Source organism: Gymnodraco acuticeps, unplaced genomic scaffold (genome assembly GCF_902827175.1).
Source record: "Gymnodraco acuticeps unplaced genomic scaffold, fGymAcu1.1, whole genome shotgun sequence".
NCBI classification, from domain to species: domain Eukaryota; kingdom Metazoa; phylum Chordata; class Actinopteri; order Perciformes; family Bathydraconidae; genus Gymnodraco; species Gymnodraco acuticeps.
Window position 1 is genome coordinate 152,662 of NW_022992084.1, and position 18,124 is coordinate 170,785.

Consider the following 18,124-nt stretch of genomic DNA (forward strand, 5'->3'; position numbering starts at 1 on the left):
TTTGCTCACAGCAGTACATGCATCTATTAGTATTGTTCCAGGAGATAATAACTGTGTGTGTGTGTGTGTGTGTGTGTGTGTGTGTGTGTTTTAGTGTCAGCCAAAAGTAGAAAACGAGTTGCTATGAGGTGGCAGACGAAACAGTATGGAGCGGCAATATAAAATGCTAGTGTTTGTCTGTGGGAGTGTCAGACTTTAGGGCTAAATGTCAGCAGTATAGACACACCAGAAGCCATGGTGCAAACTGTTACAGTGCTCCTGAAAACCGCATACTTCATGAGTTATAGCAGTGAGAGGACAGGGCTATCACAACCATACCTGTTGTTGTTAAAGGCCAAACTAAAAAAAGGTTAGAATTAATAAATACATCTACTGTTCAGCAGTGAAACATCAGCACAGACTCCCCTTTGAAAGATAATGAAACGTACTAAAGCCTTGGAGATATTGATCACCTCTCAGACGAGGCTAACTGAACACACTTACGGTACGTCCACACAGCAGGGTTAAAAAAATAGTCCAACGCTTCTGCCCATTCACTTTGAATGGGGTGACGTCACTTTGCCTCACTTTTCGCCGAACTGCATTGTGGGAAGCAAAGCGGAGATTTCCAGGCATCTCAAGCTTCAAAAGTTGAGCAATGTTCAACTTTTGAAGCTGAGGTGGAAGCGTCAGCCAATCAAATCCCGTTTATGCAAATCTGACAGTACAAGCGCTAGCCAACCAAACCGCGTTGTAAGCTGGGAGTGACATACCGCAGTTCATTTTCTATATTCCTAGCAAAATGGAGGAGAAATTAGTTATTGCGGTAGCAAATCACCCTGTTCTTTATGACCAGTCCCTATTAACTTACCGGGATACAAACCGGAGGAACCGGAGGGAGTTGGCAGAGACAGTGGGTGAAACTGGTAGGTTTTCACCTGTTTGGGGATTTTATATCCAGTTTACTTTGTTTTAACATTGCTATTGCTTTGTATGTCGGGGGCGGGAGATTCATGTGATTGGTTGTTGTCACCAAGCTTCAGATACGCCCACCTCCAAGATTTTTTTAACGCTGCTGTGTGGACGTACCGTTACACAGCAGCAAGCGCTCTTGCTTTAACATTCAGCTGGCAACGAAAGCGTTTTTAAGAAACTGCAGTGCCCCGGCCAGCCTTTCCTGGAACTTCCCCTGCATACAGCCCTGCACATCCAGAGAGAGATTCAGCCAGCAAAGGGGTTTAAAGCCACTACATTTCTATAGCTGGCCTCAATTGGAGCTATGCTCGCGCAAACACACAGCTCTCCGCCTGTCGCCCACTACTGCCATTAGCTTTATCTGTCTGAATTTAAAGCTGAGAGCCCAATCCCCGTTGTTTTTTTTAAAAAGTATTTTGCTAGGTTTGTTCTTCCCTTTATGCCCACGTCTCTCCTCTGGGAAAAAAGAGGAAGAGTGAGAGGAGGAGGGGGGGGGAGATGATGATCGCTGACACAGCCGCTGAAATTGCCTCTCTCTTGTTGGAAAGGGATATAAAGCAATTGAATGAGAGGAGAGGTAGATGGAAGGAGATGCTGAGATGGGAATAAGGGTGCAGGCGTGAGCACGTTGTGCTGGGGTAAGCTGCCCGAGGATTACCGCTTCAAGTCGCTCCTCTTCTTGCCCTTTATTTAGCCATTTATTTATTCACATCTTTGAGGCTGTATTCCTGCGAACGCCAGGTACGCACTGGCACAGATAACGAGGAGCTGAGAGAAAGTTGAGAGGGGAAAGAAAAGGACAAGACAAGAGGAGATGGGAGGTCTGGGTAGGTGTGACCTCAACGCTGCGGGGGCCAGGCGTTGACAACTCAATAAACAGGCGGGTAATGGAGGACTGACATGACACACACACACAAGATGTGGGGAAGGGAACAGGTGAAGAGACGTGTCAGCAGGGTGTGTGTCTGCCTGAACCAAATGAAGATGCTGCCATTGTAGAAAAGAGAAAGACAGGGACTGCTCTTTTATCAGGAAAGCTGACTTCAGTGTGCGTGTGTGCGTCTTTTGTACTATGTGTTTAAACCCTACAGCCAAGACAACGTCGATGTGAAGCAACTGCTGTGTTGTCAAGGGAACCATTAGCAAGACTGAAAGGCTGGTATCTGCTCTGCGCTATCCTGCACACACACTAACACAGCAACTCTCTATGTTAGTAATGAATGAGAAATGCATTCTCTCTGCATAGGCTTTACAAATAGATGGACAAACAGATATAGCTACTGTTAATATTGACTGCAATGCATCAATATATCGCTTCTATTACATGTAATATATCAATGCACACTAAACATACTGTACAACAGAGAGTTGAATGTACATTTTTCTGCCCGAATTGTCAATATGTTGAATGTTTAGTCACAGTCATCAACAGAATAGGATCAATCTAAGCATCAATAAAGCATAGAGGCCTGGAGCCACTTCCTGAGGCCAGCTCATCAGGGATTCAGCTGACATATGGTGAAGGACACACTATACACTGGTTCCATGTACCATCTAGGTCAGATATATTGGTATTAATCTAGCAGTGCAAGTTTTTGTACAAAAATAGCTTTAAAATGTTTTCAGTTAAGGGCAGAATTGATTTGCTGCTAAGTAATTTGAATGTAGATTTTCCTCTGAAGCACGCCATGTTTCGTACGGTGTCAAACAGTGTTCAGCGGCCTGCAGCTGGTAAGGCGACACGGCGGGAGGGATTTGGTGTGTGTGTGTGTGTGTGTGTGTGTGTGTGTGTGTGTGTGTGTGTGTGTGTGTGTGTGTGTGTGTGTGTGTGTGTGTGTGTGTGTGTGTGTGTGTGTGTGTGTGTGTAACTTTGTGAGAGTATTTTCATTTTGGGTCAGGCTGAAAGGAGGGGGCATGGTGAAAAGAGGGTAGTGAAATTAACATGTGTGGAAATAAATCTCAAAGGGGGTTCACGTTAGGGTAATGAAAGACAACCGTGACAACACAAGGAGAAAGGAAGTGTGTGTGCATGTGCCAACGCTAACATTCATTCAGCGAGGAACATAAAATGCCAGCCGAGTGTGAAGAATGGTGAGGCGAGACAACAATAATTGTAAATTAAGAGATTAGCAATAAAAATGAAGCCGCCTCATGGGGCAGAATGAGACGAGGGAGAACAAGCAGACCCAAGGAGGATTTAAAAGAGGACACTTGGAGAGTAAAAAGTCAAAGCTGAGACATTTTATTAGCCCTCATGCCTATCACGGTCTATATGTCCAATTAGCAAATAACATAAGCATTAGATTTAAATTAGACCTCCAATAGGAGAGGTTGTATATACTCCTTGTTTGTGATAAAAAGCCACAACAAGAATTCAATTGGTCCAACTGTGAGGCCACTGTTAAGCTATTGAGTTTGCCCTACTATGGCCTCATTCAATAGCATGGCCAATACTCCAAACCCTCCTTTCAATATTTTAATTAGTTGTACTTTCTTCTTTATAATCCTTTTCCACTGGCTATCTCAGGCTGAACAGGGCTGACTGAATGGAGTGAAGTGAGGAATTCAAACAAAACTGTTGTTTAGTAGAACAAAGGACTGGTAGACAAGGCGAGAAATAAGAGAGAAAAGAGGAAAGAAGCACAAGAGCCAGATACAGAGACGTGTGTAATGACGTGTGTATTGATACAGCCACTTGATATCTGGATAGAGAATTCTCACACAGACCAAAATTCAATATACTTTGGCTATTTTCTTTCTAACTGAGGGACCAGGGTATAACCAGGGGAAAAAATACAATAAAAGTAGTTTTGTTCTTCTCCTGCTGCTTACATTTCCGATGCAGTCTTCTGGCCCTAGGGTCAACAATCATTTCAGAATGTTTCTAGGAATGTGTACACACACACTGACGCCCTATATACCCTCATTATGCTCTCTAACAGTAAGAGTTGTCCTTGCAGCAAAGCAGCTGAAATGCAGATCAATATGAGGGAGAAGAGTGCAAAAGAAAAGGGGAAAAACACAGAAAGAGAATTAAAGATGAGGTGAATGCAGTGAGTGATATACTGTGAGACAGTACAGTGCGAGTGCATGAGAGCATTATACTATTGCCCTCATTGATGTGGAAGAGTGCTGCAGTGTCCTTCATGTGGAGGAAAAGGCTAAGAGGATTCAGCTGGTCCCCAAGCACAGTGTGTGCCTGTGTCTTTGCACTGTTTCCAGGGTATGCTTATAAGGGTGGACGGTGAAGTCGCAATCCCATCACACACACACAAACACGAGCACAAGGTCGCCCTCGTAAAAGAGTTAGGGCGATAAAGTGGTAAGCATGTTTCTCCCTTCCTCTCATCTCTCCATCTCTATTCAGGCCCATCTATCTCTCCGTCTGCGCGGCGGTGCAAATGTGTTTATGTGGGTCGCTGTGTTCACCTTCAGGCTGTAATTCTCCATTTTTCAAGGAACAAAGCCGCTCGACTGTGACAGTGATACACGCAAACAGGCCGAGTACTACTTTATTTGCAAACCGATGCAAAAGGCGAACTCCACCCGTGACACCAATTAGCGGACAGGCTATTGTGAGCGTCAGGATTTATGGTCGGTACAAACTGCTGCTAATGGCGTTAAAGCTCCATGAGGTGAGATCCAAGGTCAAACTTTAAATGACACGCTTAATCTCTATTTATATTTTGAAAACTAGCTGCTAATCTATTTCACCAAGAAACACAACTATTGCTCAAATGTGACTCATGGCAAGGAAAACAGATAAATAAATGATTCATATAGCACGACAATCTGAAATATTCTGTGTTTTTTTTTTGCTCATAGCTCGACTCTGAGCTGTATCAACATCAATAATGGTAAATGTCACCAATAGCTCTCTTTTATATTATATTGACATTTTGTCAATTGACAACTGAGCGACAAATTGGACGGTTTAAAAACATCTTTGTCTGCCAATAAAGACTCATTATAGTGTCATTTTAAATTCTAATAAGCCTCATATGGGTTATTTCCCTCGAGTAACATTTTACTGTGGTAGCAGTGTCAGTAGATGTAGCCACACTATAATGGTTAAAAGTATTGCATATTTCTGGTGTGGTAGTCCAGACTGCTGCATTATAAATAGATGGGGACAAATCCTGTCTGTGGCCATAAAGCAGCAATAATGTGACTGGGGGGCTGCCTTCTGCACTCGTGGTTTGTTTAACTACAGTATGTGGTGGGGGGGGGGGAAAGGACCCAAGGGGCAGTTCACCGTCCCCACTGTCTGTTTGTCTCTCTGACCAGGAAACCACACCATGCATTATTCATTATGTGTACTCGCATTCTCTCTCCATCTTCCTCTCTCTACGGCATACACTCATGCAAAAGAACGAAAAACAAATCAAAAATAGATGCAAATATTCACAAATGGATGTCCACAAAACAGGCCAATATGAAAGACAGAGTGTGAGGCAAGTGTGTGAAAGAGGTGGGGGAGGGAGAGGGGGGGGAGGAAGGGACATGGTCAAAGCAGTTCTCAGCCTCATGCCAAAATAATTCAAGCGTGATCGGAAATCAATGCGAGCATGGAAGCTGGGGAGAAATCCAATGGTGTCCCCCGGCCCTGAGAGGCAAAATAAGACGTATAAAGAGAGGCTGGAATCCATGAAGGATGCTTTCTGTGCGTCTCCATGTGTGTGTGAAGAATGCTAAATGAATTGATTGGAGAAACCGAACACAAATGAGCAGAAAAAGATTGCACTTCAATTATCCAATCGCCACATTGTACCTGTGTGGTAGGTAGGTGTACTTTAAGAATATCACACAGAACAGACAGCAAAATCCTCTTGATATGATGAAAGGTGTTTGGATGTATAAGCATTTAATTAAATTGCTCACAGAGAACAGTTATTAAAGCAGAGAGCTCTGAGATCTGTCGAGGCAGGAATTAGCAGGGCATCTGTGATCTGCACAATGACTCATCATCGCTCCACGACGCGGCCCCCTGCAGGTCTGAAGGCAGCCTGTGCCAGCCCCCACCTTTAACAGCGGGGGGCACAGTGCTGATGCCAAGGTGGGGTAAGGTGGGAGCGAGGGAACTGTTTAAAGAGGGGTTAGAGGCGGGAGCAACGCGCAAGCTACAGGACACCGAGATTTGACATTCTGCACAGAGAGAGGTAAGTGTGTGTGTGTGTGTGTGTGTGTGTGTGTGTGTGTGTGTGAGAGTATGTGAGTATGTGTGTATGTTTGTATGTGTGCTTAAAGACTGAGGCAATTATGTTAAAATGTAATCTTGTTTTGTGTTCTTTCTTTTTTTTTTGCTTGATTATAGCAATTAGCATTTTTCATTATTGCCATGTTATTTGAAATTTGAGGTGAAATTAAGTGTCTCTAAATTATTGTTCCAAAGGGATGACATGCACTACGAGCTATACATTGAAATAGACTGTTGACAAAATGCATCACGAGGGACTGATACACATTGTTCAAAATCCTTTTTACAAATTGTATGGTACCCTGTGTGTGTCAGGGAAAACCCTGACACACACATAAACAATGTTCATGTATGTGCATGTTGTGTGAAGCAGAGTAACTATAGGAGCGTGTCTGTGTGAGAGGTAGGTAAATGGTTGGTGTGTAGGCAGAGCAGGAGATGAGGGACCACCCAGACTGAATGAGGTCAACAGGGCTGACGGAGCACGTAGGTGGATCAGTACATTGCATATTACTGTCCACTTAGCCCGCTCTCATACCTGCTCGTCAAACACTCCGGCTCTGCCTCACCCTCTTTCCTCCTCCCTGCTCCCCCTCGGAAGGGGATCTGTTATATAACTGGAAAAATATACAACGGGTCCAATCAATCTACTCTGTGCTGATGAACACAAAACAAAGCAAGTTTCAAAGCTCATTAGCAAAGATGAAATATTATAAACTAGCAGAGGTGGAAGAACTACACAGATCTTGTAATTAAATAAATGTACAAGTACTAGAGTGTAGGGATACTCTGTTACAAGTAAATGTCCTGCAATCAAAATGTTACTAAACGAATGAGCGTCAAAATATACTTCAAGTACAAGTATTTATTATGCAGATTGGCCCATTTAATAATAATGTATTATATGTTGTGTATATATAATATACATTGTATACTGCAGGGTAGCTTGTGAATTGAATCCAGTGTAAATAAAGACTGATTTAAGTGTTTATTATATTTCACATCAATAATCCAAATCTGTAAAGTAACTAAAGGTATTAAATAATGTAGTGGAGTAAAAGTACACAAATTACCTCTAGTGTAGTGGAGTAGAAGTGCAAAGTAGCATCCTTCAAAATTGTACTTGAGTGCAGTACTTAAAGTTAGTAAATGTACTTTGTTACTCATCAGCACTGCAAACTATATGCAATTTGGAACTGAACGGAAAGATGTGAGCTTATGTAAAACCCTGCAGAAGCTCTTACTCAATATTCAAATGTAAAAATAACACCTGGTAACAACTACTCTTCAAGCATGTCTGAAATAGTTTTGAAGGTGAATGTTACTTTGCTGTCACCTTTTTTTCCTGTTTGGAATGAATCTAATTAAACATACTAATGAGGCATCGGGAATAGTTTAAATATTGTTTCACCGAATTGTTTGTTTTAGTAACGCTACACAACTAATTATGTCCCGTATCTAGCTGGCTCTTGCTCGATAAACACGCGGTATGATTCTTCCTTCTTCGTCCCTCCTGGTTAGCCTGAGTGTTTGAAGTTGCCACCCAAAGCGAAAATAAAAACAGAGGGCGTCAGTGACAGACTCTGAATGGAGGCTTTTTTTTGTCAATGGAAGGTGGGAGGTGAGAGAAATTAAAGGGAATACATCAAATCAGAAAAGCGAAACGTCTGGGGAGTGGTGTTTACCATGCGTTCCCTTTTTTCCTCAGAATGATGTGCTGCTGTTTGGGTACCACACTGCGAACAGGAGCAGTGTCTGTCAGAGATTAACACAACGCAGAGGGAGAGAGGCAGACAGACAGTAGAAGAGAGGGGAGGGAGGGAGACAGAGCAGATAAAAGGGGTTTATGAAGAAAAGGGAGTCAGAAAGTCAAAGAAATCTGTAAAGAAAAGCAAATCACCAGAGAGACACCGATGGAATGAGGGGTGGTGGTGTTTATAAATAGAGGAGACAGAAACCAGGGCCTCTCCCCTTGCTGGATGCCACATTCATTATGTGTGTCTGCATCAGGAGGAAATTAAGATATGGCTGTGTGGCAGCCATATCTGCTGGAAGGAGGGGGTGGGAAGAAAGGAAGGAGGAGGGGGGAGAAAGCTGAGAGCAAATGTCAGATTTAAAACTGGACACCAGAGAAGACGCGGGAGGCGAGAAGAAGCCACAAATGACAAAGAGGAAGCGAGAGAGAGAGAAAAGGCTATTAGTGAAAGCACCAAAAAGCTCATGTCTGCACCCGCTTTCAAATCTGAGAGAACGGATAATTACAGAGCAGTAAAATACAGAAGTGCATGGAGAGCAAAAAGCATACAGACCATTGAGTCAACATGCCATCACATCACAAAGCCCTACAGAACTCAAAATGCCTGTGGAGTAGCGAGAGCGAGAGAAATATTTGATGAATGCATATAAATACGCCGCAAGAAACCAAATCAAATGTTATTCACGTGAGGCCATCTTCCAAAACATTGTGAGAAGCTTCTGCAATCACACGCTATTCAGACACGGATCAACAGCGGAATCTTATGCTATTAAACTAAATGATGCAAATTCACGTTGGAGAGTGACACACCTTAATAACCCGTTTCGGTCGCCCTCAGGGAGAGGAGAGATGGAGAGAAAGACGCCAAGTGTCTCTACCTTTCCATCCTACATCACATCTTTGTATTATGCCGCTATATACTCATCTCTCGTTAGAGCTTCTGCACTCCCTCTCACCTTTTCACTTCACCAGTACACCATCATTTGACTTCTTACAGCTGTCACCTGTTTTTCCTTGCCAAGAACAACCTGATTTTCTACACAGGGATTTTCAAAAAGTTACTTATTTCTTCAGTTAATGATTTCACTTTTTTTTGGAAAAGTGACAGCTCATGTGTGAACGCTTAACGGTGTTGTTATCTACTTGAAACGTGTCCGTTGAGTGTGTTTGTGTTCATAATAGCCCATAACAGCAGGTCAGAGCAGCCAGCCAAGCAGCCCCCGCACCGGGCTCACTCTGTGGCTCCGTCCTGCCTGCTAACTCCCACCTACCTGTGAAGAAACTTGCTGACACCACCAATGACTGGCCAGGGAGAAAATGTGTGAGAGAGAGCGTGTGCGTCAGAGTGTGTATGGATAGAAATGTTTAATTCAATATGCGCCCAAATCCGACAGACTAAGGGCGATGTGGCGAAGCGGGCGCCTTATGAATCTGATTAATTATGCATTTGTATGTGCATCTGAAAAAATAATATAATAAAAATTCATATCAACATGTCAGCGCTGGAGCACCTCTGCAGTGCACCGACTCATGGTTTGCTGTCAATCAAAATCCCTTGTTGCTAGCATCAATTATTTCACAGCCGAGGCTTCCTGGATCCAACCTATACTCCTGGCTCGCCACACACCTTCAGGTCAAAGTACTGCATCGTGAATCTTTAGTAAAGGTACTTAAGCATGATTAGGAAAATGTACCTAAAGTATTAGGAGTACTCATTGAGTAGAAGTTTAAAGTGGTATGAAATGAAAATACTCTGTGCATATATTACTTGAGTACATTTACTTACAGCAGTTACTTTCCACCACTGCCACACACACACACACACAGGCAAAAAAGTATTTAGTTAGCCACCAATTGTGCAAGTTCCCCCACTTAAAAAGATGAGGCCTGTAATTTTCATCCTAGGTACACTTCAACTATGAGAGACAGAATGGGGGGAAAGAATCCAGGAAATCACATTGTAGGATTTTTAATGAATTAATTGGTAAACTCCTCGGTAAAATAAGTATTTGGTCACCTACAAACAAACAAGATTTCTGGCTCTCACAGACCTGTAACTTCTTCTTTAAGAGCCTCCTCTGTCCTCCACTTGTTAACTGTATTAATGGCACCTCTTTGAACTCGTTATCAGTATAAAAGACACCTGTCCACAACCTCAAACAGTCACACTCCAAACTCCACTATGGCCAAGACCAAAGAGCTGTCAAAGGACACCAGAAACTAAATTGTAGACCTGCACCAGGCTGGGAAGACTGAGTCTGCAATAGGTAAGCGGCTTGGTGTGAAGAAATCAACTGTGGGAGCAATTATTAGAAAATGGAAGACATACAAGACCACTGATAATCTCCCTCGATCTGGGGCTCCACGCAAGATCTCACCCCGTGGGGTCAAAATGATCACAAGAACCACACGGGGGGACCTAGTCAACGACCGGCAGAGAGCTGGGACCAAAGTAACAAAGGCTACCATCAGTAACACACTACGCCGCCAGGGACTCAAATCCTGCAGTGCCAGACGTGTCCCCCTGCTTTAGCCAGTACATGTCCAGGCCCGTCTGAAGTTTGCTAGAGAGCATTTAGATGATCCAGAAGAGGATTGGGAGAATGTCATATGGTCAGATGAAACCAAAATAGAACTTTTTGGTAAAAACTCAACTAGACGTGTTTGGAGGAGAAAGAATGCTGAGTTGCATCCAAAGAACACCATACCTACTGTGAAACATGGGGGTGGAAACATCATGCTTTGGGCTGTTTTTCTGCAAAGGGACCAGGACGACTGATCCGTGTAAAGGAAAGAATGAATGGGGCCATGTATCGTGAGATTTTGAGTGACAACCTCCTTCCATCAGCAAGGGCATTGAAGATGAAACGTGGCTGGGTCTTTCAGCATGACAATGATCCCAAACACACCGCCCGGGCAACGAAGGAGTGGCTTCGTAAGAAGCATTTCAAGGTCCTGGAGTGGCCTAGCCAGTCTCCAGATCTCAACCCCATAGCAAATCTTTGGAGGGAGTTGAAAGTCTGTGTTGCCCAGCAACAGCCCCAAAACATCACTGCTCTAGAGGAGATCTGCATGGAGGAATGGGCCAAAATACCAGCAACAGTGTGTGAAAACCTTGTGAAGACTTACAGAAAACGTTTGACCTCTGTCATTGCCAACAAAGGGTATATAACAAAGTATTGAGATGAACTTTTGTTATTGACCAAATACTTATTTTCCACCATAATTTGCAAATAAATTAATTAAAAATCAGACAATGTGATTTTCTGGATTTTTTTTTTCTCATTTTGTCTCTCATAGTTGAGGTATACCTAGGATGAAAATTACAGGCCTCTCATCTTTTTAAGTGGGAGAACTTGCACAATTGGTGGCTGACTAAATACTTTTTTGCCCCACTGTATACAGATCTACCACTCTCTAACAGTAGTCCACCTCAATACCTCAGCCAAGGTACATTTCCATGACAATTAAAGAGCGTTGGCCAGTGGAGTCAGCCAGCCTATGCAAAGAGAGCCCTTTAAAGCAGCGATATGGATGGAGAGGGGGAGTTAAAGAGAGGCAGTGTGTGGCCAGGATAAGTGGTGGCAGGATTATAGCTCGTTCCATTATGGGCTTGGTCCGTTCGCTGCTTCTTATAAAAATGTATTAGCATGTGAATGAACAGGCACACAGTGGAGTTCTCTAAAGCCCAGGAGCACTGATCCACTATCAGGTGAGCTTTCCATAAACTGGGTGTAAGCGGGAGAGGTTGGTAGGGGGGGGGGGGTGCTTTTGGTTTGGTCTACTTGACGGTGGCCACTTTTGATTAGATTATGGTTGAGATTTCACAGCACTCGAGAATGCTTCAAATGCTCTAATAAAGATAATTTGGGAGTCAGTGGTGACATTTATTTACTGCTTTCTTTCTGATGTCAAATGGAAAAACATGAATTTAGTTTGGAGCAGAGATATATATCTAAAAATGTGAATGTCTGTCCTTGACATTTTTAAGAAAATCCTCCAAACAAGAGATTTCCTGTATGGAAGTATAGCTAAATAGTGCCCGTAAAAGTTATAGTACCTCATAAAATTGTAAATTCATCCATCCATCCATCTTCTCCCGCTTATCCGTGGTCGGGTCGCGGGGGTAGCAGTTCCAGCAGAGAGCCCCAAACTTTCTTTTCCCTGGCGACATCAACCAGCTCTGACTGGGGGATCCCAAGGCGCTCCCAGGCCAGCGAAGAGATATAATCCCTCCACCTGGTCCTAGGTCTACCCCTTGGTCTCTTCCCAGCTGGACGTGCCTGGAACACCTCCCTAGGGAGGCGCCCAGGTGGCATCCTAACTAGGTGCCCGAACCACCTCAACTGGCTCCTTTCGACGCGAAGGAGGAGCGGCTCAACTCCGAGTCCCTCCCTGATGACCGAACTTCTCACCTTATCCCTAAGGGAGACACCAGCCACCCTGCGGAGAAAACCCATCTCGGCCGCTTGTATCCGCGATCTCGTTCTTTCGGTCATGACCCATCCTTCATGACCATAGGTGAGGGTAGGAACGAAAATGGCCCGGAAGACCGAGAGCTTTGCCTTCTGGCTCAGCTCCCTTTTCGTCACAACGGTGCGGTAAAGCGACTGCAGTACCGCTCCCGCTGCTCCGATTCTCCGGCCCATCTCACGCTCCATTGTTCCCTCACTCGAGAACAAGACCCCGAGATACTTGAACTCCTTCACTTGGGGTAAGGACTCATTCCCTACCTGGAGTGGACAGTCCATCGGTTTCCTGCTGAGAACCATGGCCTCAGATTTGGAGGTGCTGATCCTCATCCCAGCCGCTTCACACTCGGTTGCGAACCGATCCAGTGAGTGCTGAAGGTCGCAGACCGATGAAGCCATTAGAACCACATCATCTGCAAAAAGCAGTGGTGCAATCCTTAGTCCACCGAACTGCAGACCCCCTCCCCCATGACTACGCCTCGAAATCCGATCCATGTACATTACAAACAGGATTGGTGACAAAGCGCAGCCCTGGCGGAGGCCAACCCTCACCGGAAATGGGTCCGACTTACTGCCGAGGACCCGGACACAGCTCTCGCTTTGGGAGTACAGAGATTGGATGGCCCTGAGTAGAGACCCCCTCACCCCATACTCCCGCAGCACCTCCCACAGTACCTCCCTGGGAACTCGGTCATACGCCTTCTCCAAGTCTACAAAACACATGTAGACCGGATAAGCGTACTCCCAGGCCCCCTCCAGGATCCTTGCGAGAGTAAAAAGCTGATCCGTCGTTCCACGACCAGGACGGAATCCGCATTGTTCCTCCTCAATCTGAGGTTCGACAATCGGCCTGACCCTCCTTTCGAGTACCTTAGAGTAAACTTTCCCGGGGAGGCTGAGTAGTGTGATGCCTCTGTAATTGGCACACACCCTCTGATCAAATTGTAAATTAACAAATATTATTAAATGAATATGTGGTGCTCAAATCAAATTAATTCTGCTCAGTGTGGCAGCCGCTTAAAAACTAGCCAGAATGCCTGATGGAAATGTGTTCTCCAGCCAAAAGAAGCTTCTGTGCTATTGAGCAACTGTAATTGAAAAGTATAATAGTCCGTATTCCTCTCACATCTCTAAACCAAAAGGCTCAAAGCAGACTAAACTTGGACTGTGAGTGTGAAAATAAAATGCCGCAATATGGGTTGCCAAAATAGCAAAACGCCAAGTGTTAGCAACATGGGAATGAGCGTTTCAAACCACGAGGAAGTGATGAAACAGGGGCCAGAATGTCCCGGAAAGCCTGCTTACCTCTCTCTGCAGCACCAGCTCTTTGGTGAACAGCATGGCTTCTTCACTGAAGGGTTCAGCCACCTGCGTCCCCCCAGGCATATTCCTGGAACTGCGTGGGCATTCGATACCTGGAAAAGACAACATGATTGCAGGAGTTAAAGGTTAGCACAGCGGCTAATCAAAAGAACGGCAGGACATCCTGAATAGTTTGAACATTAGTTGGCTTGATAAGTACAAAAAGACCAGGACATGGTCACAGAAGAAATGATGATGTGAAAATAATGTGGGCATTAATAGATTATATAGACCTCGAGTACTGTGAACAACTGATGTCCTCGTGTCATCCCTCTTAGCAGGTCTAGTCAAATGTTCTTAGCCGCACAATTTCAAAGAGGTGGCACGGTGCAGATTAACCAGCTACACTATCATCAGCACTCACTGGATAATTGGTCATCAAAAGGTCAACGATGAGTGCATATAGTGCTTCTGTATTAGGAGTTTTGACTAAAGAACAGCCTTGTCAGGTGTTGCGTCTGTGGGACGCCAGCCGCTGTATTTTCAGAGGCTTTCTTGTAGAGTTCAGGTAGGAATGGATAAGCTCCAGGGCACCGGTGGGGGGAAAGAGGAACGAGTGGGTATAAAGGTAACGTGAGATTATCATTTCATGTTCACACTGTTTAAAGAAATATACTGTGATAAAAGGAGGTGTATGCAAGGGAGGTATATGCATAAGAGAGAGGCTCTGTTTGAAGATGGGCTGTGAGGCAGAGAGAGTGTGAGTTGATCTTACAGTAAGTTTTGTCCAAAGTCTCACACACCATAAAGTATAGCCTCTATTGCTGGAGTACATCTAGCTTCACTAGACTCACTTATTCGGTCTCTTAAACCCTTAGGACTTCATGTGCTATATGTTTATATAGAAGCAGATCCAGATGTTTTGGAGGTGGTCGACTCAGGCTTTGACAATAACTTGTTTTCTATTCAAGTTTAGCATGTTCAACACAAGTGATGCTTTTTTTTTAATATATAAAAAGTGTTTCCCAGATGTTTTGCCCGAGAGACTTATTCAGAGAGCTTAAGAGAGTACGTGTTCATGCGTTTCTTAGATGAAGATGACATTACTTACTGTACACAGAGCGTTGATGTTGAAGTGTTCTACACAGTGACACATATCTAGGACACTCTGTACTAGGTGCGTCTTAACCTTGGCTGACTTTGAAACATGTTTGTATTATTCTTCTTTATTACTGAATTAAAATGCAACATTATTATGAGTATCCTTTTATTAAGTCAGCTAACCTTACTAAAGAATATTTATGTCCTAGCTGATGGCTTTTTATTCTATACATGAATATTGACATTATTTTTTATGAATTGGAAATGAAAAATTCTTGAAGAGGTTCACTGTCAGGGCCACTTCTAACAAGTATGCTAACTGGAATGGCAAATGTGTATTTTCTAGCTTGTTTTATAACTAGGTAGAAGAACCTCTTCTTTGTATGTATTTTAATCTATTTAGTGTTATTTATTTATTTGAATGAATTCCAAATTCTTGAAGGGAATTTTTGTCTAACCCCTTACCCTGGAGCCCACTAGCTTTTTGTTGAGTAACGTTTGCTCCCTACAGAAATCTCTGTCCTTTAATGAAAACAAGAACAAAAGACATCAGCGTATTCAGAGCAGGAGGATGACCCAGCAAAGGCAACGTGAGGACACAGGACAGTCAGCAGCAAAGACTCATGAAGAACTGTACAGTCAACCTTTAGTGGGACATTAATGTCTTCCTAGTACACAGCAGGGTGCTTTAAAACCAAATACATATACACATTTGAGTGTTCCACTATATTATTCTCACTCCAGGGCAGAGGTTGCGCTAGACTTTTTCGCTGCCCGTTTGACGGAGAGGATCGTAACATTTTCGTCAAAATCCATTATTACCCGTCGGCCTGTAAAACAACTATGATCACGCTCGTGAACTGTCAACGGGGACTGTTAGCGCCGTGTTATGCATGCCCACTGCACCTCGCGGGAGCGCGCACAGCGTAAAGAAAATACTCAGACATTTCAATGATCTCTTCGGCAAAGTTAGGTTTGGAAACGATATAATTTCCTTTTGAGCGGGCATGCATAACACGGCATAACACCGGAGCCTCGCTGCAGGGAAACTGTGGCGCTGTTCTGAGTTTGTTCTAATCTGTCACAATGACGGACGGCTTTCAGATTTTTCCGTCATTGTAAAAAAAAATCGTCATAGACAGAAGATATTCGGTTAACGCGACCTCTGCTCCAGGGATATTCTGCTAAACAGACATTTTAAAGGTTGATTGTGTCTTAAGTGACTCCAAAATGAACAGGCACACAGTGGACTTTTCTAAAGTCCTACAATCAGGTGCGAGATTGCACAGCACTCGAGGAGATAGATCATTTGTGAGTCAGTGGTGACATTTAGTTATTGCTTTTTTTCAGATGTCAAATGGAAAAATGGAAAAGCATGAATTTAGTTTGGAGCAGATATATATATCTAAAAATGTGGATGTCCTTGATATTTTTAAGAAAACTCTCCAAACAAGAGATAGCCTGTATGCAAGTATAGCTAAATAGTGCCTGTAAAATGTTATAGTACCTTATATAATTGTAGTTTAATAATTAGAATTAGATGAATATGTGGTGCTAAAATCAATTTCATTCTGCAATCGCTTCAAATGAAAAGCAACTTATTCTTTAGAAATGTTACCGACAAATACAAACAGAAAATGTAAATGTAATAGCTTGCTATTTTGATCGATTCATGGGTTTTTCTTTGTTAATCTATTTACTATCCTACTGTATCCTAAGTAACATATAAATCAAATAGAATCATAATAAAAAGCTTCCTGGAGAGTAGAGACACACTGATGGCAAACATCCTCAGAGAGTATTTACAGAAAAGGACCAGGACAGGACTTCCATGTGGGACACTGGCTACAACAGTGCCAGAGTAGAGAAGAGGGGGGACGATGGGTGCAGAATAAGAGGACGACACAAATACAAGAGAGGACAGTGGGAGGGTAAATACTGCAAACAAAAACTGGTGTACGAAGGGGGAGATGGGTTGGCCGGAGCTACTCCAAAATAATCCACAGAAAATATTACATTTATTTAGCTCATGCTTTCATCCAAAGCAACTTACAATACGTGCAGTGAACCATGTAGATGCAGCCCACTACTTGGGATTGTAATGCCCTGAGAAGTCGTGCTCACATATAGGACAATGACTAAAAAAAGCTTTTCAGCCAACAATTCTTAATCCAGCTCTCATAAAAAGACAAAAACATCCTTAATACACACAGAAAGAGTAATAGGATTATTAACTGACAATGGGGTTTTAAATGGGTCAAATATTAACGTAATAATCCTGTACAAGTCCAATAAAATAAGTCTAAGAAATAGGTCTGCAGTTAAAGGCGCACAGGCATGCCGTTCTAAAATGATCTACTGCTTCTCCTACAGCACTCAATATCCTGCGACACACACACACACACACACACACACACACACACACACACACACACACACACACACACACACACACACACACACACACACACACACACACACACACACACACACACACACACACACCCACACACACACACACACACACACACACACACACACACACACACACACACACACACACACACACACACACACACACACACACACACACACCACACACACACACACACACACACACACACACACACACACACACACACACACACACACACACACACACACACACACACACACACACACACCATGTATACATCACTTCAGGGGACATTACATTGACTTACATGCATTTCCTGGAGACTTATCCTAACCTTAACCAACACATGCCTAACCCTAACCCTTAACTTAATCCTAACCAAGTCTTCACCCTAAAATTAATGATTCCCCTCATGGGGACCTCCATTTTGTCCCCATAAGGGAGGCGAGTCCCCACATGTGACTGTGTAAACAGATTTAGGTCACCACAAGTATACACACACACACAAGTCTCCTCCCTGCAGCATTTACACCAAGCTGGGGAGTCACTTAGCACAGCCAATTTTAACCTGCACCATGATACATAACTCACGCCTGACACCAAGATAAGCATCTGGGTCAAACTCCAGGATATCCATCTTATCTGATCTCAGAGACAAACAAGACATACGCTGATCACTACTGACATCACACTACACACATAAGCAAACACACACACACACACACACACACACACATTCTGTTGTACAGAATGTCCCACGTGCTGTTCCTCACTCGCCTCACATCAATCGCTTGGTGTGTGTGAGACGTGGATATTACATTTCTTAATTAAAAAGTGTGTGTCGGGTTTGGGAGACAGAAGTGAAGTTTTCTGAATGTATCGCATATAATATCACTGGATTAATTAACATTAAGTAATGTTACGAT

General features: G+C 43.5%; 1 protein-coding gene across 1 annotated transcript in view; it reads right to left on the reverse strand.

Moving 5' to 3' along the window:
• Positions 1–18,124, reverse strand: part of snd1 (staphylococcal nuclease and tudor domain containing 1) — a 198,493-nt gene that overhangs the window by 117,197 nt on the left and 63,172 nt on the right. The window contains exon 16 of the mRNA XM_034202506.1: positions 13,685–13,794. Coding sequence (XP_034058397.1) covers positions 13,685–13,794 — 110 coding nt within the window. The remainder of the gene's footprint in view (positions 1–13,684; positions 13,795–18,124) is intronic.